A 23,469-nucleotide genomic window follows, 5' to 3' on the forward strand; every position below is an offset into this window, starting at 1 on the left:
AGGAACACTCATTCAGAACTTTTCATAAGCCTGTTATGCTCTAGCCCAGAATTACCTTAAGAATAAAAATTGGTGTATAAACAGAGTATTATGTGCATCGATTACATGAGCTATATTTAATTGTCTTGTTACCATAGTTTGCCTACTTTTATTAATTATATTGAGCTTATTCTTAAAAATAATTAAACCTCACTCCATCCCTTTTTCAAAATCTTAAAGAATAAAAAGACTGTGAACTTGATTTAAAGTTTTGCGTAGTAGTCAAATGTGACAGATATCACGTCCTCTTTATTACAGGTGAATTATACCCTAATCCACTTTTAATACATTTGTCATGTTTGTCACAGTGCACAGATGAGCAATTTCTTGACTATGATGTATGCCTGGGAATCTGTAATCACAGCAATCGTTGTTTCATCCAGTATTTAACTAGGAAGAGGTCGGATTCGCTAACCTGATTATGGTTTTCCGTGGCAGCACCACGGAAAACATTGCCTTTCAATTGTGGACCATGCCTACTAATTCAGTGGTCTTATGTATGTAGTTTGCTCACTGTAGGGACGAGGGAGGCTAGGAGAAAGTATTAGTGGTAGGATGGTAGAAGGGATAGAAATGTAGAAGGGATCAAATTAGACCTGCACTCCATACAAGTTGAAATCTTGAAGGAACACTCATTCAGAACTTTTCATAACCCTGTTATGCTCTAGCCCAGAATTACCTTAAGAATAAAAATTGGTGTATAAACAGAGTATTATGTGCATCGATTACATGAGCTATATTTAATTGTCTTGTTACCATAGTTTGCCTACTTTTATTAATTATATTGAGCTTATTCTTAAAAATAATTAAACCTCACTCCATCCCTTTTTCAAAATCTTAAAGAATAAAAAGACTGTGAACCTGATTTAAAGTTTTGCGTAGTAGTCAAATGTGACAGATATCACGTCCTCTTTATTACAGGTGAATTATACCCTAATCCACTTTTAATAAATTTGTCATGTTTGTGACAGTGCACAAGTCTGCCAAACTCTAAGGTCCATAGTTTCTTTAATAAAGAATTGATGATTTTTAGGTCATCATTACTTGTGCAACTGAATAGGCTAATGCACATTCACAAACCATAGTATAAAAATATTTGTGTCAAAACGTAGTACGGTCTAGAACCATTCAGATTAACGGAACTTCACAGTCTCACTCCAGCGCTCCGAACACGGGAATCAAACTGAGCAGAAGAAATCTCCTTTTATAGATGCTTTAAAGTAATGAGTATTAGAAAGCTTTAGTGTTGATAGTCACATGGGGCCAAAGGTGTCGACACATTGATCATAAAGGTGCATTACTATTAAATCATATCTACCATCTTTCTTACAAAAACATTCTCCAGATAACAAAATTAATTTATCTGCTTCAGGACCAATTCTAGGTGCACCGAGCATGTACTAGGCAGAATTAGTATTTTAAATTATAAACTCAGCACAACCCTTTTTTCTGGAGGATGTTACTGAAAAACTCTCTCGACTTCAGGGGCGGCTCCTCCGCAATGGCGGAGGAGCTCCTTCCCCCTGGCCAACAGTCAGAAGAAAAAAAATAAAACAATTGTTGACTATCATTTTTTTTTTCATTTGCTGGCTCAGCCAGTAGTGCAGGAAGGGGCGGGGCTGGGTCACGGGAGGGGGTAGGAGGAGAGAGTGCATCTAAGTGCGCATGTGTGTTTGGTCGGCTGTCTCAGGCTGGTCAAACACACATGCGCACTTAGGTTTCTCCAACCTGGCTATGTCGAACTGCGGGGATGAAGAACCTGCACAGACCCCAGGACGGCAGTCCAAGCCTCTCAGACAAAGCCTGCTGCTGCTTTCATGCTATGTTTAGCATGAAAGCAGCGGCAGGATTGCTGGGGAGCCTGTGCTCGAGTCCCAGCGGATGCTGGGACACCAACCATCAGGAGGAGAGGAGCAAAGTGGAAGGAACCGTCGGAAACAACGGGAAAGGTAAGTTTTTTTTGTTTTTTTTTAAATTGTTTCCCCCGTCGTCCCCCCACACCACCCGCACTTGACATTTGCAACGGCCACCGCTGCTCAACTCTGGTGTAGCTTCAGAATACGTTTGCTCACTACTCTACTGGAAAGTGAGGTCTTTTGGTTATTGCTACCTTTTCTGCTTTCGATAAAAGCATAGATGAAACTATATAATGCACTAAGAGGTGCTGAGAAGCGTTGTGTTCTGGCAATGACAGCGTGAACATTGAATCTGTTAGTTTGAGCAAACATTTTTTGTGGAGAAAGGCCAGACGTGATAAGTGCCAGCACTGCTTATTGCAGCAAATGTGTTGTGATAGCATCTTACCACAAAACTTAAGACAGTTACCAGGAGGTGGTAGTGTACTCGAACCTTCTTGGTGTTAGAAAAGTGCTGCATATTTGAGTGTCTACCTCTAGCTCCAGCATGGCCATGCTATTTCTTGTAGTCAAGTACAAGAGGTTTGGGGCTATTTCGCAGCTGTGACCCTCCTCACAATGATATATTGTGGAATGGCCCACAAAGGGCCTAAAAATTCAAAGTAGAATTCTAACTGAATCATTTCTCCAAAATGCCAAATGCCAAACCCAAAATGTACCTAACAAATGCCAGAGAATTACTTCCATACAGTAAATTTTTGTTTCTGTTTTCATTTATTTATGTTTTCTGTACTGGAGAAAACTAGCTAAAAATAACACATGAAAACTTTGCAGTGACCAACTGTTATTGTAGATGGAGCTTACCAATATATAGGGGTATAACGTGATATTTCCGATTACCGAGGAAAGCACCTAATTCACCATATTTATATGTATTTAGTTCAGCTAATCAAGCAACATAAATGGTTATTCCAATGTATTTATGGCACTGCAGTATGAAAATGGCAGCAAGACTAAAATCTATTAGGCCTTGATTACTTTCGAATGTCCTGATGTTTGGTGCAATATCTGATTTCTTGGAAATCAGAATGTATCGTTTGTGGTCAATAGCACGTATTGTGAGATTTTGTGACTAAAGTGAATTCTCGTGCATACTGCATCACCATCTTCATGCTATGATAATTACCAACAATTTCTCCAGTGTTGAATTTTGTAAGGGTTGATATGCTGCCACCGAACTCCAGGTCGTGACCTTAGTGGGTTGTGATAAAGTCCGCTTAACTTACAGTTCTAAACACTGCACAAATCAAGGGTTCGGAAATGTATGTGCCACTCAAAGTGAGAATCAATGGCCACAATTAAAAGGGGCCCATTATATTGCTATCCCTGTGCAAACACTTGTTTGAATATCTGGATAAATCTCACTTGTTATAATTCAGGAGGTCACCCTTTCAGAGGAAAAAGGTCCAGTGTATTTACAGATATAGGCAGATTTTATGCATTAAGTACCATAACCTATGTTAGTCCACAAAAAGTCAGACTTGGCAATAAGTACCACACTCGATAAATTCTGAATACTTCGGTGTCGGAATTTATTGGGTGCAATAATTACCGCCTATGACACTTGCTATTCATAATTAGGCACTAAGGGCCTCATTTACGAGGCCTTTGCGCCACCTAAGCATCACTTTTTGCAACCCTCCTGTGGCGCTGTGCCCTGCTCCCTATCCACGAGGCAGGATTAGGCCAATTTACAGGGCTTAAAGTGGCCTTGTATATATGGGCTGCCCAATGCAGTTTTCTGCAACAAAGGGGTGTGCAATGGGTGTTGCAGTGGGCGTACCCACACAACACCCATTTCTTTTTTACTCTGTTGCAGATTTACAAGAAATCGTGAACATGAGGCAGCGCCAAAAACTAACCCCACCCCAGGGGTGGAGTTAGAGTGGCGCAACAAGGAGAAATACTTTTCTTTCTCCCCGTTTTTTGCTCTTTCTATGTGCGCTGCATTCTGCAGAACACACAGAAGGAGCAAATCACCGTTGTTGATTGTTTATGTTCAGGATGGTGTCCCTTCCTGCCCAGAGGCAATCATCCCCGCTTTGCAGGAATCCTTGCGTCATGGTGCAAGGATGGCTGCATTGGTGTTAGGCAGCTGATTTAGCACCTGCGCAGGAGAAAACAAAGGGATGCGCTTTATTCTTGTAAATACGGTGCGTCTCTGCGTTTTGGAAATGATGCAGCTTGGTGCAGCAATATTGCTTGCGGCACCGCACTGTGCCATTTCCTACTAAATGAAACCATAAGTGCGTGAAGCCTCTTTACAATTTGATGTAGTTAAACAACTACTGTATTAATAATGCAAAATTAGAAATTCTGACAGTTTGTAGTGCTAACAAAACAGTGACACTGCTCATTTACCATCTCTCTCATAAAAGAAAACATGCCTTTTGACACTTCCCTCACTCAGACTTCCACCACATATAGTGAAGGTTATCAAGAGCATGCATGTCCAAATGCCAATGCCCAAATGCCCTTATAATTCGTACCTGCCAGCCAAAAAGAAGAGCTGACCCGATTCCTAGTCATGGTATTCTAGTACTAATGAAAATCACTCGCATAAAAACAAACAACACATGGAAAACCACGCAGGTAGATTACCGTGCAACATGACATTGTAGGAGCACACAGACCAGGCCACAGAAGCACCACTGAAGATCAGCAAGTTGTCTTTATCATATCTCTAGTAACATACCAACTGGTACAATGAAAATGGACTAAACAGCCCTTTGACAATCATATCCATAGCTCAATTCTGACAGTGCCTGTAAGTAGTCACTGCATGCTTTGGTTGATACTAAAATCACTTGATTTGTGCTCTGTGCCGTAAATACCCTAATCATAAATTTGTTCCTATGGGGGATAGTTTGAAGTGGTGCATGATGGGAAGGTGGTAAAAGTGTCTCCTTGCATCTAACTTTCAAAGCTCAGAGAGATGTAGTCCTAAGGGATATGAATCTACAAAAATTGAACTCTGCCATTGTCCCGAAATGATTGCAGGGTAGGATCCATGATTTTCCTTCCTGTTCTCCCCGGCACTCTACTTGCGGAAAAAGCATCGTCCTGGGAGGGGTGTTACCTACATCCTGAAGGACAAGAGGCAGCAAGGTATCTAGCCAAGTAGTAAGCTCTATTCACAGGGTAGTGGGCTATATACAGTGTACTTGAATTGGCCCGACTTTCAATACGTACAGTGCATTGTTTTTTCTTGTGCCGTGGGTCAGCTTTAAATTAAGCCCCTGTATACGATTGCTTCTAGACTTCTCTATAGGGACTATGCAAATGGGCTTCATTTTTGCATAGGGACTATGCAAATGGGCTTCAATTCTACCCTTACAAATGTGCTTAAAATTAAATCAATCTATGTAATAACCTGCATATACATTGCTTGATAGGTTGCTATGTGTCTAAGGTAGGTGTAATGCTGTTTTCCAATGCAGTTTGAAGTTTATCATTACTTTTTAAATTGCTTACATTATTTTGGCTGATAAAAGAAAACAAGACAGATTTATCAAACCCTGTGGGTATTGTAAACACGATTGCATAATATAAACATATATTTTGTCCTTTCTGACAGGTGTGCTTTACACAGTCCCGTCTGGTTCAGCTCAAGTGGAGGATAATGTCTTGGTGGATTTACATTTGTATTCTCATCGGTGGAAACGGCAGTCGGAATCTTTCAAAGCTGTAAATACAAACAGACCAAGCATTGGACAGGATCTATCTGAGCCTGGGGGTTTTACTGACCTACTCGAAGAGGGACATGACAACAACACACAGATAGAGGTAGATCCATTTGAAACTTTCCTTATCCAAGTTGATTCCTATAGCTTTCTGTTTGAACAGACTTAGGGCTTGATTTAGAGTTTGGCAGACAGGTTGCTCCATGGGATACTCCTTGAGCCATTTTACATTTGTCATAGGATATAACACATTTGTAATTAGGAGGACCAGCTATCCGTCACATTTGTGACAGAGTAACACGCACACCTAACTCTAAGTCAGGTCATGAACATAGTCTCACTAGAAAGGTATGGACCACAGGTATATTTATTATTGTGAATTTGAGGCTGTAAATAATAACACACGTTACGTATTTATCAACTTAAATATCAATTCTTATTATTCAAATGAGGGCATTCCAGAAGGGACTAGTATTATAGGCGTTAGAGGGTGTCAATTCACTACATTTCTGATTACAAAGTGCCAGAATATTGCATTGAGCAATTTGTAAATGCCACTTGTGATGTAATACCTCACACCTCAGAAGGGGAAAGATCAGTGATAGAATAATTCACTCTGCAGTTTGGCTATTAGTGGTAAACATAACTGACTTCTGCAAATGAGGTAGTGTCACTGGAAGGTCACATTCAACAGCAAAATATCAGGTAGGAAAGGCTGAGATAACTCTTACAAGAAGAAAAGCTTATCTCAATGGGCCTCAAACAGTATAAAATTCAAGATCAGTCACTGTGAAGGACGGCTTCAGAGTGGTCACAAAAAACTCAGCTGATGGCTGAGTTTCGAACCTTTTTCCCTGCCTGGATCAGAGAAGCAAGGATGAGAATAGTAGAAATATCTTATAACTCTATTTAATTTAGTAACCCTCAGCAATACTTGTGTAGATCCTGAAAATGCAGGCAATGTTTTCCAGCTGCAGCATTTGTATCTCTCATAGTAATTACAATCAAATGTGTTTATCAATGTTGATTATTGCATAACTCTTATACTGCCTAATTTAACACTCAACACAGTACAGAGATGAGATCTCAGCAAAACACCACGGGGCATATTATGAGCCCCTAACAACACTGAGGACACTCCAGTGGCGCTAACCTCAGCTCCATATTTACAAGAAGGTGTAAAGCCACTTTTTGTGGCATTGCACCTCTTTGTAAATATGGGCCCCTCCGACGCAGTTATCTTCGTCAGAGGGGCGTGCAATGGGTGTTGCTGTGGGCGTTCCACAGCAATACACATAGCATTTTGACGCTGCCTCAGATTTACAAGATTTTGTAAATCTGAGGCAGCACCAAAATATAATGCCCTCCCCAGGGGTGGTGTTAGTAAGGCAGAACGAGGGGGAATACTTGTATTCCTCCTTGTTTATTGCTTTTTCTATGCATGATGCAGAATGCAGCACTCATAGATAGAGCAATATGCCAGAAATGACTGTTTATTTGCGGGAAGGTGTCCCTTCCTGAACATAAACAATCATTTGAAAATTACGCTTTGGCACTTCTGCGTGTGCTGCATTTTGCAGCATACACAGAAGTGCCAAAGCGGCATTAGTGCACATAAACAGTCTCACCCCTCAACGCAGACATCCTTGCACGATGGTGCAAGGATGCCTGCGTTGGCAGCTAAATTTAGCACCAGCGCAGGTGACAACACAGGGGTGTGCCGTATTCACTTAAATATGGGGCATCCTTGTGTTGTGAAAATGACGGAGTGCGGCGCTGCCAATTTTGGTGCAGCGTTGTGCTCCGTCAATTTCCCATAAATATGGGCTCATATTTTCTGCCACCCGCTATACTTTAAATGAGTCACTTTGAACGATAGCCTTGAATTCCATAACGGATAAAAGATCAAAAAGTCAGCATGTCACAGTGAACCCCCCTTCAAATGAAGAGAGAATAATGATTGCACAGAATGTGCTAGTGAGCAATGTGTGTGCAATTTCAGAGGCGGAAAGACAGAATACTGCTGGAGTCTAGTTCATGTTATGATAGTTTCTCTCCAACTTGCTAAAAGTTTCAGTTAATCTTTGACTCTGTTTCTACAACAAGTCTAATGCCTCAAAAAAAAACTAAGGCACTGAAACTGCTTTAGTTGTCACTGAGAAAATCTTTGTACTGATGTATCCCAAGCCCACCATACATCACTGACTTATTTCTCTTCTAACCTTAGTGACACCTGTGGTCACTAAACGTGTGTGTCGTTTTGAACCACAGACATTCCGAAGTCTCACCGGGTACTAGATGTTGAGAAGTTTCCTGTCCATTTTTATAAATCTGCAGCTGATAAGGACTGCATATGATAATTGTGTTAATGCTCCTGCTGACAGTTTTAGAAATAGCTTATTATTTATCAGTATCTTAAATAATAATCATAATACCATTATTGTGTATCGTGAGCATGTAAATGTAGAGTGGTGGTAAAAGAATCATCTTAAAGAAAAGCAGAAACTAAAAATTCCATAAATTTCTATATGTACTGTGCACTATAAGTAAACTAACAATATTTAACATATATTGGAATAGCAAATGATTATCAGAAGATTAAGTCCAGATTATGCTTCATGTTTCAGACAGTACGTTTTTATCCTTTGGGCTAGTCCTTTCAGGATCGGTTTGCATTTACCTCCCTCAGCCAATGCTTGCAGACATTCTCAAACACATTTCGGATCAGGTTAGAGGTGTATTTCAGTCTCAAAGTTTGCAACCTCAGATGAATCACTTTCTGTCAGGCCAGTTCCCGTCTCACATAGCTCTATAGCCTGCAGCCAATGGCTTTGCAAGTTCCTAAAGGCTTCGAACCTATTTAATAGGCCAGAGCCGTAGGAGAGGGCCTGTAATGAGGAAGAGGATCTTTAGCAACTGGTATAGTCTGATGGAGAAGGTCCAAAAGGGTACTAGAATATTTCACCCATTAAAGGCAGAATGTTAAAAATTACAAAGGGAGAAACATGAAGACAAACATTGGGATGTTGGAGCTCCAGGGTTACACCAGCCGGTATACACCTGGACCTACTCTGTTGTCTTCAATGGAGCTCTCAATATTCCAGTGTTCAAATAAACTTCACTTCAAGACTACTCTCAGGAACTGGGGATGTATGGACTCTAATGAAACGTCCATGTTTTCCCATCTTCCACAACGTGACTTTGATGATATTGCACTCATGGAAGCCTGGTTTAACTCGTTCTAGGTATAATTATCTTACCACTTACATACAACATCCTTCGCCCTGATTGGTCAAAAAAACCTGCCACAGGTTTCTGTTTCTACATAAGAGGTCTGTACAAGATTGCGTGTTTAGGTGGGGTGGATTTGAATAAGACTGGGTAAAACGTAGCTTCAATAAAATAATCCTGGGCTCAATCTCCTCATAAATATTGCACAGAAATGACAGGTTTAATTTAGGAAAATGTGTCAAGCACTTGGTAGTAACAAAACAGTTAAAATATCAAAACACAGCACAATAAAAATCACCCAACTAATTTAGGAAAATAGAACACAATGTAATGAGTACAGTGACACCAAAATGACATACATCCAATAAAGCGAACCTGAGCTAAGCTTTTTTAAAGGTTTAAGGCAAAAGTGCGAAGAAAAATTAAAACTCCAATCAGTAGTCACGGTTTGTACTTGAGCAGGACCTAGGTGCTATTTTAGGCCAACAGCTATGGATAGTGAATTGGTTTTATGGAGCAGGTTATTCCTGGTCAAGCATTGAAACTTTTTAATTAGTCTTTTTTATGGAGCTCAAAATCCTCCAGTGAGACATGTGTATCTGATGAAGATCCATCAAGATAGGATGCCTTTGCTGTGAGGTCCTGCAGATACTCCGGCGGTCTTAGGAGTCGTATACATTTCTGAATCTCAGCGTTTATGAGTTTCTAGAGATAGTCCTCTTGGCCACTTCTTAGGTTCCCAGGAGCTCAGTGACAGCACTTAGGGGCAAGATTCACTCCAATAAAGTCTGCTAGCAGGGCCAGGTCAGTTTCATTGCTATTGGTCACTTGGGCCCTTTAGCAAAATAAAGAAAAAGCCACTTGTAGATTGTTGTGTTGCTGTAGCCACAAAGGAGGACAGCCAGGTAGCTCTTGAAGTCTGATTCTTAGTCCTGGGTATATGTGGGAACAGGTGTTACCTTTAGACCTTCACACAGTTTTTAAACAGCAAGTCCAGCCCTCATCTGTTCTTCTGTGACTTCAGCCAGGTGGCTCTTGAAGTGTGATTCTTAGTCCTGGGGGCATGTGGGAACATGTCTAACCCTCAGGTCTCCACACGGTTTTCAAACAACAGATTTAGCCTTCATCTGTTTTTCAGCAGGGGTCCACAGAGTGCTCTGATGAGCTGTAGATGGGGTTTTACTTTTATAGTATTTACTAGCCAATGGGTTGCGTAAATCCTGGACACTCACTGAGGAAAAAGTTCCAAATGGGCTTTTTGCCCTACGTTTGTAGCCCATCCTCGATGCTACAAATTACCCCTCACTGCACCATTCTAAGGAAATTTCAAGACGGCACTGGCATTCTCAGATTATAAGCCAGCCGGGGGTGTATATAAAAACACAAACAGTCCCCACTCTTCAGCTACACTAAACTGAATCTGGAACCAGCTCCCCCTCGCACTGGGCTAGTGTGCGACTGGCTACAGAGGGCCAAAAGAACAAAAGCCTTCCCTTCTCCCTTCCTCAGATCTACCCTTACATTTAGCTGTGCATGGGCAGGCCTCACTTGGTCCCTTTCAGTCAATAACGTTTTGTGATTTTCCTCATCTGTCAGTCCTGAGCCGAGAGGTCTCACCCACCTTACCACCATGTAGTCCTGCAAAATGTCCTAAACCATTGTTTCTTGCCTGAGAGCAGTTTGCACATCTCATTATTGCTGATTAGCCTACCCAAGGTTTTGGTAGTCTGACTTTTTAAAAGTCACTTTTCCTAAATATTTATTAAAAATCTAATAGCAAACTTCACTACTGAAAATAGAGTTTGTAGGCTAGTGACTCTAAGCACATATTAACATATTTGCATAAACCACTCTTAAATGCTAGGCACGTAACCATGTGGGCTACAAGACATGCTCAGAGGTGATTTATCTACTATCTATAGTATCGTTCTTTCCTGTTGAAAATGTTGTTCGTTTTCTTTTGGATGGCAGACTTAGTGCTGCACTCCATATGTGACATTTACATTTCCACACACTATGGCTTCTTGTAAGTTTATAGTTGCCAATTGGGTACTAGCCAATGTTATCATGTTCTAGGGGTCAGGGCATATACACTGGGGCTGGACAGCAAGGCCCCAGTGTTCAAAGTAAAAAAAACAGCAATACCAGTCTGCAGAAAAATAGGGTTGAGTACACAAAAAGAGGCACTTTCTCACAGCCATGACATAGCAGTGCCTCTTCTTAAACTGTTGGGGGTATTGTATACCTGATTGTGGCCTTCTTGGCATAATAACGGAATCTCTGACGGATTATGGGCATTTCCAATGTGGATTTAATACATGTTTGTGTAATGCAGAATATATGTGTTCAGCAGTAGTGCAATAGTTTTAGAACCAAATACAAGCTAATAAATGAGACCAAATGCTGCTTTACCAAAAAACAAAAAACTAAAAAAACCTGATGTTTTGTGAAAAAGTAGTGTTTCTTGAAAAAGGGCAAGTGTTTATGGGAACAAAGGCTTATTTTTACAAAAGGAAGATATTTATTGAACCGAGATATGAGCATTTTCAGAAACTTGCACATCAACGTTTGGGTACAAAGATTGCATTTCAAAATGAAATTAAAGTCAATACTATATGATATTAGTTTATTGCTTGTTAGAATTGACAGCCTTAGGGTAGTCTTCCCCAAACTTTTTCGCTGCCTCCTGACATTTTTCTGATCTCGTTTTTGCCGGTTCTAGGACTCTGCACACTTCATCACTGTGGACCGGGGCTTACTTCCTTGTGCTCTCTCCCCTAAACATGGTAACATTGGCTCATACCCAACTGGCATATTTAATGTACCTATAAGTCCCTAGTAAAGTGTACTATATGTGCCCAGGGTTTGTAAATTAAAGGCTACACGTAGGCCTGCGCACTGATTTTGCCTCCCACATTATTTGCCCCTTAATCATGCCTTAGACCTGCCATTGCAATTGCAAGGCATGTGCATGCAGTTTCACTGCCACTTCGCCTAGGCATTCAAAACTACTTGCCAAGCCGTAAACTCCTCTTTTATTACATGTAAGTCACCCCTAAGGTAGGCCCTAGGTAGCCCACAGGACAGGATGATATGTAAGTAAAAAGTAGGACATGTACTACAAAGTAATTTTTCACTACTGTGAAGCATGCTCCTCTCACAGGCCAGCATGGGAAAGTCCCTTATATACTTTTAAGTGATAATTTCTGATCTGAAAGGAGTGGCATTATGAGGTTTGGTATGGTTGGAATGGTAGCAATACATTCTGCTTACTGGTGAAGTTGGATTTAACATTACTATTTTAGAAATACCACTTTTAGAAAGCAGTCATTTCTCTTCACTTACTGCTCTCTGTGCCTTACAGCCTGTCTCCAATCCACATCTGGTCTGTGGTGGTTGACAGCTCCCCTTGGGACTTCCACCTAGACAGCCATAAACTCAGTACAGTCAGCTGTATCTGCATTCATCTGTATACTGAAGAGTCTTCCTGGCAGGAAGGAGGGAAGGGCTCTCACACTTCAAAGGCTAGTGGCCTGACCTCACACAAAGGACCGATAACCCCTCACAGATCTCTTGGCAGACAAGACTGGGTTGAAAGGGGAACTGATGCACTTCAAGACCATTCTTTTAAGTTTCCCCCACTTCAAAGGGCTATTTTGGGTATATATACTTGGTCTGTGGCCCCCTCAAATCAGACACTTCTGGACCTACAACTGGACTGTCATAGGGACTGCTGTGCTGGCCAAAGGACTCATCTGGACTGCTTTTCGGGAAGGACTGCTCACCTGCTTGTTGCTCTGCTGCCTGCTGCTCCCTGTTTCTGCTGTAAGGACTTTGCCTTCACCCACAAATGATCTTCAAGGGCTTGGACTGAGCTTTCCTCCTGTTAGGAAGACTCAGGGCCATCAAAGACTTCAGCAGAGACAGAAAATCCACTGTGCCAGAAAAAACAATGCAAGTCATGGAAAAATCAATGCACTGCCTGTCTCACAGCTCACAAATCGTCACATTGCCTACCGAATAAATGCAGCACCTATTTCATCATCACAGCATGTTTTGTCATTTCCATGTATCATCCCTGGGTGAGCATCCAGAATTTGTTGCATCATCTAGTCGGCAAGGAAAGAATCAATGCATCATCTCAATAAAATGAGGGCACCGGAGGGATTTCCTTTCTGCCAAAACAGCCTCAGGAGCTGAAGAATTGGTTCCCCAGCTTCCAAGGCTGTTTTGGGTTTTCAGGGAAATGACAATCATCTCACACAGTGCACTGACATTATTTTACTGAAAACGAATGAGCTGATCAGCTCATTTCACTTTCACTGTCTCAGTGTTCAGGGGAGCTATCTCGGCTCCCCGAGCACTGAGGCAAATGGGAGAAGTATCAACGGTAAGGAGAGAATCTCCCCATTCCAATGGTACCCCTCCCTGGTGGATCCCTGCTTGAGGATCAAAGCAGGAGGGTGACCCCCTAGCAGGGATCCACCCACTAGACACCAGGGAGGGGGGAGAGGCCTCTTGGGCAAGGGCTTTAGCTCCCCCAATTTTTTGGTCCAGTTCAGTCTTTATGCCCCCCCAGGGGAAGATGAGGGCAATAGCACCAGATCTTCCCTAAGGGGGGCAAAAAGCCCACTAGACACCAGGGAAGATTATTTTTTGGGCTATGCTCCCACCCCAAATAAATGGGGACACACTCTTTCAACCCCCTGGGGGACAACTACAGGAAATTATCCTCGATCCACCCCATGGGGGAGCAGATGCCCACTACATACCAGGGAATTTAAAAAATATTGAGTGGTAGGTGCTGCCCACCACCATAGCCATGGTTATGCACCCAACCCCAACTGAAGGAGGTAACAGTCTTTCTCCCCCCTGGGGACTAAAGCATCTCATCCCAATGGCAAGCAAGATGATATCTGACTCTTTTGGCTTTTGATTTTACAAGAGAGTTTGGCTAAATCCCGAAATTGTCCCACGTGCAATGGTGAGCAGCTGCACTTTTGCGACTTTGGTACACTGACACCTAAAACAACCACCAGACCCAGACACTTCTGAAAACTAAACATCAGGAGGAATCCAGGGTGGAAAAATGTGCTGTGTCCACATTGCGTTTTGGGCCAATTCCTACTGTTGGCACTTGGCCTACCCCCACAAGTGAGGTACCATTTTATTGGGAGTCTTAGGGGAACACAGAATAGTAGAATAAATGTTATTACCAATTGTTTTTCTCTGCATTTGTAAGACAGTGTATAAGAAAAGTCATTTTGAGAAATGCCATCTTATGCACATGCTAATATGGGTACCCCAAATTCAGGGATGTGTAAATAACCACTGCTTCTAACTCCACATCGTGTGCCCATTTCTTAAATACCTAGGTTTCCTTGATACCTATTATTCACTCTTTATTTTTTATCAAATGAATTACGGTATACCTGGTACACAATGAAAAACCATTGCAAGATGCAGCTTAGTTATTGGCTCTGGGTACTTCATGTTTTTGATTAATCTACAAGCCCTATATATCCAACAATCAGAAGTGTCCAGCAGACATGACAGTATATTGCTTGTGAAAATCTGCCATAGTTAGAAGAAGTTACAGATAAAAACAGATACACAAATGGCTGTTTTTTCATTTCAATTTCCATATTTTTTTATTCCAACTATTATTTGCGTTGGGGAAACCTTGAAGGATCTACAAAAATGACCCCTAGCTGAATTCAGAATTTTTTCTACTTTTTAGAAATGTATAGCTTTCCAAGATCCACCATTTGTTCAGAAATGCTTAGTTTCCGGGATTCAGCATTGGTTTCACACCCATTTCTATCACTAACAGGAAGGAGGTTGAAAGCACAAACAATAGGAAAAACGGGTGCTGTCCCAGTAAAATGCCAAACATTATGTTGGAAAATGTGGTTTTCTGACTCAAGTCTGCCTGTTCCTGTATGCTGGGTAGATGGTGATTTCAGCACCACAAACCCTATGTTGATGCCATTTGCAGGAAAAAAACAGACGCTGTCTTCTGCAACACTTTTTCCCATGAGACCCTAAATTTAGCTGTATTTTGGGAAATTCATCAGTCCCCTCTAGGGGAATCCACAGTCCCTGGGTACCTTGAGAATCCCCATGATGTTGTGAAAAAAGGACGTAAATTTGGCATGGATACCTTATGGGGGCCTAAGTGCGAACTACCACAAAGAGCCAAAAAAGGCTAGCACTGAGGGAGAAAAGCCCTAGCAGCAAAAGGGTTAACTTAGAAAAGTAGAAATGCAATTGCAAAGCCAAAATGTCTGGCTCTAATAATCAATGGCATCAGACATGTAAACATTTGGATGGAATAGCACATCACATGAAGACTTTTTGGCTTTGCTGAGGCTTGCTTATTTTGGAGGAAGTTACCATATGAACACTAAGTTGAAATATCCACCTACCCCATGGGGTTAACCTTGAATTCGTTTTATTTTGTTATTTTTTTGATCACCATGTAATTTTCACAATGCACTTATATTGAATTATTGGCTGTTCAGATGTTGGAAAGAGTAACAAAAATTACTGATCTTCATTTTCAAATCCAGTACAATAGCACAACCTTTTCTTGAAGTTGTCCTCAAGGTTCCTACAACAAAATGTTTTCATTGCTGATTTTAGAGGTAGTAATATGTTGGTCACAATGTATTAGTTAGAGATGGATGTACCAAGAAACGTGAAACAAATAAATGTGCAATAATCATGCATCTTCTGATAAAGACCTTAAAACTAAACTCACCTCAGTTAAAAAAACTGAATAAGAGAATCTTATCCGTCTTGCACTACACTCTGAAAAAAATCCTGGAGCTCTATTGTCGCTTAGGTTCTCACTATCCTAATGAGACTACTGGATTTGGGTGGCAGAATCACTTGGACTGCGGGGGACTGAGTCTGAACCCACACCATGTGACACCTGTCGGCCTAATCTGGGTTTTGTTCCAGCTTCCTAGCCGTGCCTCATCTCCACTCAGGAGCAGGGATGATTGGGCAACCGGGCGCATGACATAAATTCCGCTCAGGGGAATTGTGGTCACTCAGATCCCATCCGTTTCTCTCCATTACATTAGTCTCACATATGCAAGGACAATCAGAGGCAGAATATAGTTCAATAAGGTTTTATTGAAGTGACTGCATCTTAGATAATAAGGCATGAATTGCAATAACTAGGACGATGAAGCACAGCAAGATTAAAATTGTGACAAGGAGAGTAAAACACAAAAATGACGGTACCATTGTGTCACTAAGGTTGAGAAGGATAGTTCCTATCTAGGCTATGTTAGAGCACAGCATGTTAAGCTCTAATTCTGCCCTTCAGGCTCTCCCTGGGAAGACATCATCCCTAATACCTACATAAGCAGCTGCAGCGAAGCACTCATCAATCAGCATACAGTTGTGGTCATCTTGCTGGAAACTCCCTCGAATGTACAAGGGTCAAAGTAGTGTTTTTATCATAAAACAGCTGATGTTCCAAGAAAGGACCTGCACGTAAGAGTGTGTATGTTTCTGTGAACATTAGAGACAAAGCGTGCCACTTTTGCCAACAACCTATCTTACTGCAGTCTTGAGAAAAACACGGGGCATATTTATACTCTGTTTGCGCCGAATGTGTGTCAACAATTTTGACGCACATTCGGCGCAAACCGTGCACTAGATTTAAACTTTGAGTCCGAGCCCGCCGATGTCAAAATTCCTCTGTGTGCGTCATGTTTTGGATGTGGGAAACTGCCTTGCGTTAATGACATGCAAGGTAGGCGTTCGCACCCAAAAAATGACTTTAAGGCCTGTGCGCCTTATTTATACTCCAGCGTCATTTTGACACGCAGGAGGGGGTGGGCCTTAAAAAACGGCACACAACCTGATGTGTGCCGTTTTTCAATGCCTGGGTCAGGGCAGGCGTTAAGAGACATAGGGGGGCCTAATTTTTGCCACTGTGCCGAATGACCATGTCCAGGGGACAGTAGTCCCTGCCTAGGGGACAGAAGTCCCTTGGCATGGCCATTGGGCAAGGGGGCATGACTCCTGTCCTTACTAAGACGAGAGTCATTCCAATGGGGGTTGTGCATCAAAAAATGGTGCTAGTCCAGTTTGAGGCATGATTTTTGCCTCAAACCTGACTTGCACCATTTTTTGACGCACAACCCCCATTTTCCCCTACGCCGGCACTGCCTGGTTTGAGTCTTTTTTTTTTTTTACTATGACCAGTCCGCAGCTAGCGTCATTCCTTAAATAAGGCGTCCGCATGACACATAGGAATGGCGTTAGCCAGCGGTAAAAAAAATTACGCAAACCAGCGCTGGTGCTGGTTTGCATCAAAAAGTATAAAAAAGGCCACAGAGTGAAAAAAAAGGCTTAAGAACATAGTGCTGGTCTAGGCAAAGAACAGCTAAATAGACAAAATAAAACAAAACCGCAAATGTGGTTATTGTTGAAATAATAAAAACGAATCTGAATAAAATGTATCTAGGTTAAAGTGTACAGCGGCAGGCCTAGTTTGCTAAAATAACGTGTAAAAAACTATAGCTAAAATGGCTACACAACACTATGATGAATGCCTGTGCTGACTCAGTGCATAGCATTGCACACAAATTTTTCACTTGCATTATCTGAAGTGAATTAATTTACTTCTATATTTCACCGAGACAGGGATGATTTTCAGACAGTACAGATCTGAAACAGTGAGCATGGTTTTCTCCCCACCATCTGTTTCAGGATTTTCTGTCTAAAATGTACTAACTCAGAGAAATATTGTCAATTAATCCCTATACGCAGCTTACACTTAAAAATAGGAGCACAGCTCTGTGCTGAACATGATACGGCTATTTTAGCAAAGAGAGAGCACACTGGTACATACATTCAGCAACAACTGTAAAGGAAATAAAGAAAATGAAATGTATTCCACCTATTGCTGTGTTTCTTTACCAGGTGCTACTTAAAGACTGAAAAATCCTAATATGAGCTGACAAATTCATTACATGTACCAGCGGATTCAACAAAATCGTACTGACCAATTTCTAAAGACTTTCTAAAGACCTTCGACCTGTCCCACATATCAAGTTCATTTATAGGTGAACAAGGGTTGGACAGGGCAATTAAATCAATTAAATCACTTCTTGCCTTTTAAACCAATTGCTTCACAAGGTGATGTTTGTGAAACCATTCTCTGATTAGCGCCTGAAAACTTTTACTTATTAATCAATCAATCAATCAGTAATGTGTTAAGCGTGCTACTCACCCAGAAGGGTCTCAAGGCGCTGGGGAATGGGGGGGGGCCTGAAGACCCCATGACCAAGAAGGGATCTTCTAATGATAGAAATTCCATCCATTGCACTTTGCAAATTCCAAAAGAATTTGGGCCAGACTAAAGAAGCCCCTAGCTCCACCTTGCACTACATTACCATACTTTTTCAAATGCTAATGTGGCATTAGGCTGGCAAAAACACAGTGCCAGATTTACAAAGTGGCGGAATGTATGCTTTGCGCCACTTTGTAAACCCTTGTGCCAAGTTATGCCTGTGCACCATGGTGTGCCGTATCACAAATACGGCGTCCACATGGTGGCATTGGGGAGGGGGGACACATAAATATGTCCCTTAAGGTGCCAGAATTGTCTAAATTTTTCCATGTGTATTATGCATATTCTGTGAACATTATTCCTACTACACAAAATGCATTCTGGAGTTCTTCAATATGAAAATCGATATACAGGGAGTGCAGAATTATTAGGCAAATGAGTATTTTGACCATATCATCCTCTTTATGCATGTTGTCTTACTCCAAGCTGTATAGGCTCGAAAGCCTACTACCAATTAAGCATATTAGGTGATGTGCATCTCTGTAATGAGAAGGGGTGTGGTCTAATGACATCAACACCCTATATCAGGTATGCATAATTATTAGGCAACTTCCTTTCCTTTGGCAAAATGGGTCAAAAGAAGGACTTGACAGGCTCAGAAAAGTCAAAAATAGTGAGATATCTTGCAGAGGGATGCAGCACTCTTAAAATTGCAAAGCTTCTGAAGCGTGATCATCGAACAATCAAGCGTTTCATTCAAAATAGTCAACAGGGTCGCAAGAAGCGTGTGGAAAAACCAAGGCGCAAAATAACTGCCCATGAACTGAGAAAAGTCAAGCGTGCAGCTGCCACGATGCCACTTGCCACCAGTTTGGCCATATTTCAGAGCTGCAACATCACTGGAGTGCCCAAAAGCACAAGGTGTGCAATACTCAGAGACATGGCCAAGGTAAGAAAGGCTGAAAGACGACCACCACTGAACAAGACACACAAGCTGAAACGTCAAGACTGGGCCAAGAAATATCTCAAGACTGATTTTTCTAAGGTTTTATGGACTGATGAAATGAGAGTGAGTCTTGATGGGCCAGATGGATGGGCCCGTGGCTGGATTGGTAAAGGGCAGAGAGCTCCAGTCCGACTCAGACGCCAGCAAGGTGGAGGTGGAGTACTGGTTTGGGCTGGTATCATCAAAGATGAGCTTGTGGGGCCTTTTCGGGTTGAGGATGGAGTCAAGCTCAACTCCCAGTCCTACTGCCAGTTCCTGGAAGACACCTTCTTCAAGCAGTGGTACAGGAAGAAGTCTGCATCCTTCAAGAAAAACATGATTTTCATGCAGGACAATGCTCCATCACACGCGTCCAAGTACTCCACAGCGTGGCTGGCAAGAAAGGGTATAAAAGAAGGAAATCTAATGACATGGCCTCCTTGTTCACCTGATCTGAACCCCATTGAGAACCTGTGGTCCATCATCAAATGTGAGATTTACAAGGAGGGAAAACAGTACACCTCTCTGAACAGTGTCTGGGAGGCTGTGGTTGCTGCTGCACGCAATGTTGATGGTGAACAGATCAAAACACTGACAGAATCCATGGATGGCAGGCTTTTGAGTGTCCTTGCAAAGAAAGGTGGCTATAGTGGTCACTGATTTGTTTTTGTTTTGTTTTTGAATGTCAGAAATGTATATTTGTGAATGTTGAGATGTTATATTGGTTTCACTGGTAATAATAAATAATTGAAATGGGTATATATTTTTTTTTGTTAAGTTGCCTAATAATTATGCACAGTAATAGTCACCTGCACACACAGATATCCCCCTAACATAGCTAAAACTAAAAACAAACTAAAAACTACTTCCAAAAATATTCAGCTTTGATATTAATGAGTTTTTTGGGTTCATTGAGAACATGGTTGTTGTTCAATAATAAAATTAATCCTCAAAAATACAACTTGCCTAATAATTCTGCACTCCCTGTATGTCCTAGCAGACTTAAGTCATGCAAGACGCTTGCTAAATGTGTTTTGAAAATAGTCGTAGAGCGAATGATGCTAAAACAGTAAACATAGCCGGGACAAGCATCAATTTCACAATTTCTTCGTTTTTTTCTGTTTGAACTAGCTTACTGCTAGTGTAAATTGCAAGACAAAAGCGAAAGAAATAAAGATTTTAATAAGCACGTTAAATCCAATATTTAGAATGTTTGTTAGATTATTTAAATTATTCTTGCATAAAGAATTGCCTGATTTAATCTAGCACTTTACTACTATATAAAAATGTGATGTGCGTATTTGGTGGTGAGAAAAACTATTTTATTGCTGTGTCGCACCTTTAACAAATGAGAACGAATTCGAAAGGTTATGTATATGAATGAGGTGGATTCATTGTCCTCTACTTTTTTAATTCACGAGTCACGACCCAGAGCAGAAAATAATTGTAGAGTTGTTTTTAATTTTTACAAAGCTTTCGTCTTTTAATTTCCTACTAATATATTTTATTTTGAGTTTTCAATTTGGTACGATAATGTGCTGGGATTGATGCACAGAGATAACGCAACAACATATATAGGACAAACTGTTTATTGTGAAAACAACACAGTTTGAAGCAGTTATTGTCACAGCAATTTATTTTTCTTGATATTTGTATTGCACAGTTTTGTATTTTGCATGTTTCTTTGTCACAAGTCCTGTTTTTGCGCCTGGTTCATTGGATGGGTTAGCCCATTAATACTGACAGTGGTTACATTGTTGCTGTGTCAAAATCTGATATTTCTGTCTTGGTGACAATTGATTGAAGGTAAAATCAGGGAATTTCCAGTATGGCAATGGTCTTTTTCTCAAAGTAAATAACTTTTCTTTAAACTAATGCCTAGCTTCTGACAACTGTGATCAAGAATCGCAGATACAAACATTATTGCTTGTACCACATCTGTGTGGTACTACTGACAAACTTCTATTCTGATGATCAGGGTTTTTCGAATATCAACAACTTCCGTGTAGGTTAATGACTACCCTCTTGTCTGCGCTGCTGCCACAGAAAAGCAACATAAATTATCTAGTTATCTAAGACAATTTAATAGCATTCCAATATCATGCATGCACCCCTGAAAAGCCCAAGCTTAGGCAGCTATATAAATAAACAAAATGATCACAACTGCATGGGGGTCCAGCACTGTTGTTTGTGGAAGCACACAACGTCTGCCCAATAAAAACGTACTCCTGGCTCACAACATGCTGACGTAGTCAAAGCCCCGCAATAGTGATTCTCACATAGTTGTCTGGTGACATCAGTGCTTTCGAAACAGACCACAAAGAACAAACATTTTATGATGTTTTCACTAACTGAGGGATTTGTTTCTTCAGAAAAATGTACCCCCTGGATTCTTATGCTGTTCAGGATAGAAAGGAAATCATTCCCGTAAAGAAATATTGTGCTAATTTTGACAGAACATCTGAAAAGCAAGGCCAAACAGCTTTAATTGCCACCATATTTACACAAATGTACAACCACACAATATTTATATCATGTTATATCTGTACTTTTGTTCACTAATGGATCACTCAAACGTTTATGTGTGCAAGATACATGTCTATACATCAGTGATACTTAGCCAATATAAATTATAGTGTTAAAGCTAAAGTCCAAATGTTCAATTTGCTCACATGCCTCAAGGAGGTCTAGTCCAAGTGGTTGGGCCCCCTACCTTTCACTTTCTGGCAGGTAAATAGTCTGGGTGTTATCTTTAATAAAGAGCTATCATTGGACACCCAAACCAGAGGGTTGTCCTCCTGCTTCCTACAGCTTCATGTGTATGGAATGTTCATCCATTCATTTTTCATTTTTACAGAAATTAAACCTTTGGCTATTGGAGACTGTGTTCTCCCATGTTTGGACAACAAAAAGCCTTGTACCTTAGCTCACCTGAAATCGTAGTGTTCATTTTTCATTGTATAAAAAAACGGCTTAAATCTGACATGTTATCTGTAAATTTTCGCCATGTGCTGCATTCCAGGTTATCTCTCTTCTTGCTCCCCCAAAAAACAAAGAGCTCTCCTTGACTCCATAAGTGATAAACCCCAGATAATGCCAAAAGCTATACACCATAGATTTCCAGGTATGTGTGACAAGCGTGAATCCCATTGTATTTTTGTACCCACATTCCAAGCAAATTTTGCCAAAAATCAAGGATGTTTCTGACATTTTATGAGAGAAAGATCCAGAATCTGCAAAAATCTTCACAATTTCTATCACCCAGTGTTCCTACCCTACTCACAATAAAAATGGTGCCCCACATGTAGGTGGGCGTCCAGACTGCAATAGGAAGGGGTGCAAAATGCAGCATAGAAATACCAAGATTTTTTCCACCGAAAATCATTCATTGGTGTTATGTGAGTAGGTGTAGCACTTGGCCAGGCTTGCCTGGCATCGAGGGAAACCTATCAACCCAGACATTTCTTAAACCTAGACACCCAGGGAGTCCAGGGTGGTGTGATGTGCAATGATCTCCCTATATTATATTGCCCAGAATGCCCTACAAATTTCAAATTTAGGGAAAATCACAGATTATTCAACCATTTGTTCTGTGAAGAAAATGTCTGAAATCTTCGAGGAGCAACACAATTCCTATGACCCTGAATTCTCACTCTTCTCCCAATAAAAATGGCCCCCCACTTGTGTGGGTGGTTCCTATCACCCACAACAGGAACCAATCAAATGGTAAAGTCAATGTAGTGTCAGTGATGTCTTCACATAGTTCGAGTTTGGTGCATTCTTATGATGTACATTGAAGCCATTCACACATGGGGTGCAGTGTTCGAGTTTTAAGTCACATAAATATGGGAAGGACAGTCTTTTTTAGCCATACTCAATATTTGCAGGGCATTCTGCATAAGAAAATGTACTAGGATCCATGTAAACCACATCTTCGTCGATGATCATCTGCCTTTATGTTTCAGAAATGTCCAGCTTTAGTGGAGTTCTCTGGCTCACTCAGAGCCCAAACAATGCAGCCATTCCTCATGACAAGCAAGAGGAATTTGGGATTTTGTTGGGCTTAGTTTTGACATACGAACTGGCAAAGAGCAGGTAGACCTCCCATTCTACATCCCGTGGGTGATACCCAGAGAGGTAGTGTGGAAGATGTAAACCTCTCCTCTGCAAATAAAAATACAGATGAAGTCTGATATGGAATTGGGGGTACAGCAAACACATGTAGTGGACATGCTGATCGTGCAACATACATGCATCCAAGCAATCCCATCAGTGTCTTACCTGCACCTGGACCACTAC

The 23,469-nt window shown here is 41.2% G+C and overlaps 1 protein-coding gene across 1 annotated transcript in view; it reads left to right on the top strand.

Annotated features, from left to right (window-relative positions):
- PLXDC2 (plexin domain containing 2) overlaps positions 1 to 23,469 on the top strand; it is a 1,436,917-nt gene that overhangs the window by 517,090 nt on the left and 896,358 nt on the right. The window contains exon 2 of the mRNA XM_069211779.1: positions 5,533 to 5,741. Coding sequence (XP_069067880.1) covers positions 5,533 to 5,741 — 209 coding nt within the window. The remainder of the gene's footprint in view (positions 1 to 5,532; positions 5,742 to 23,469) is intronic.

The sequence above is a fragment of the Pleurodeles waltl genome, chromosome 10, assembly GCF_031143425.1.
Source record: "Pleurodeles waltl isolate 20211129_DDA chromosome 10, aPleWal1.hap1.20221129, whole genome shotgun sequence".
In the NCBI taxonomy this organism is placed as follows: Eukaryota; Metazoa; Chordata; class Amphibia; order Caudata; family Salamandridae; genus Pleurodeles; species Pleurodeles waltl.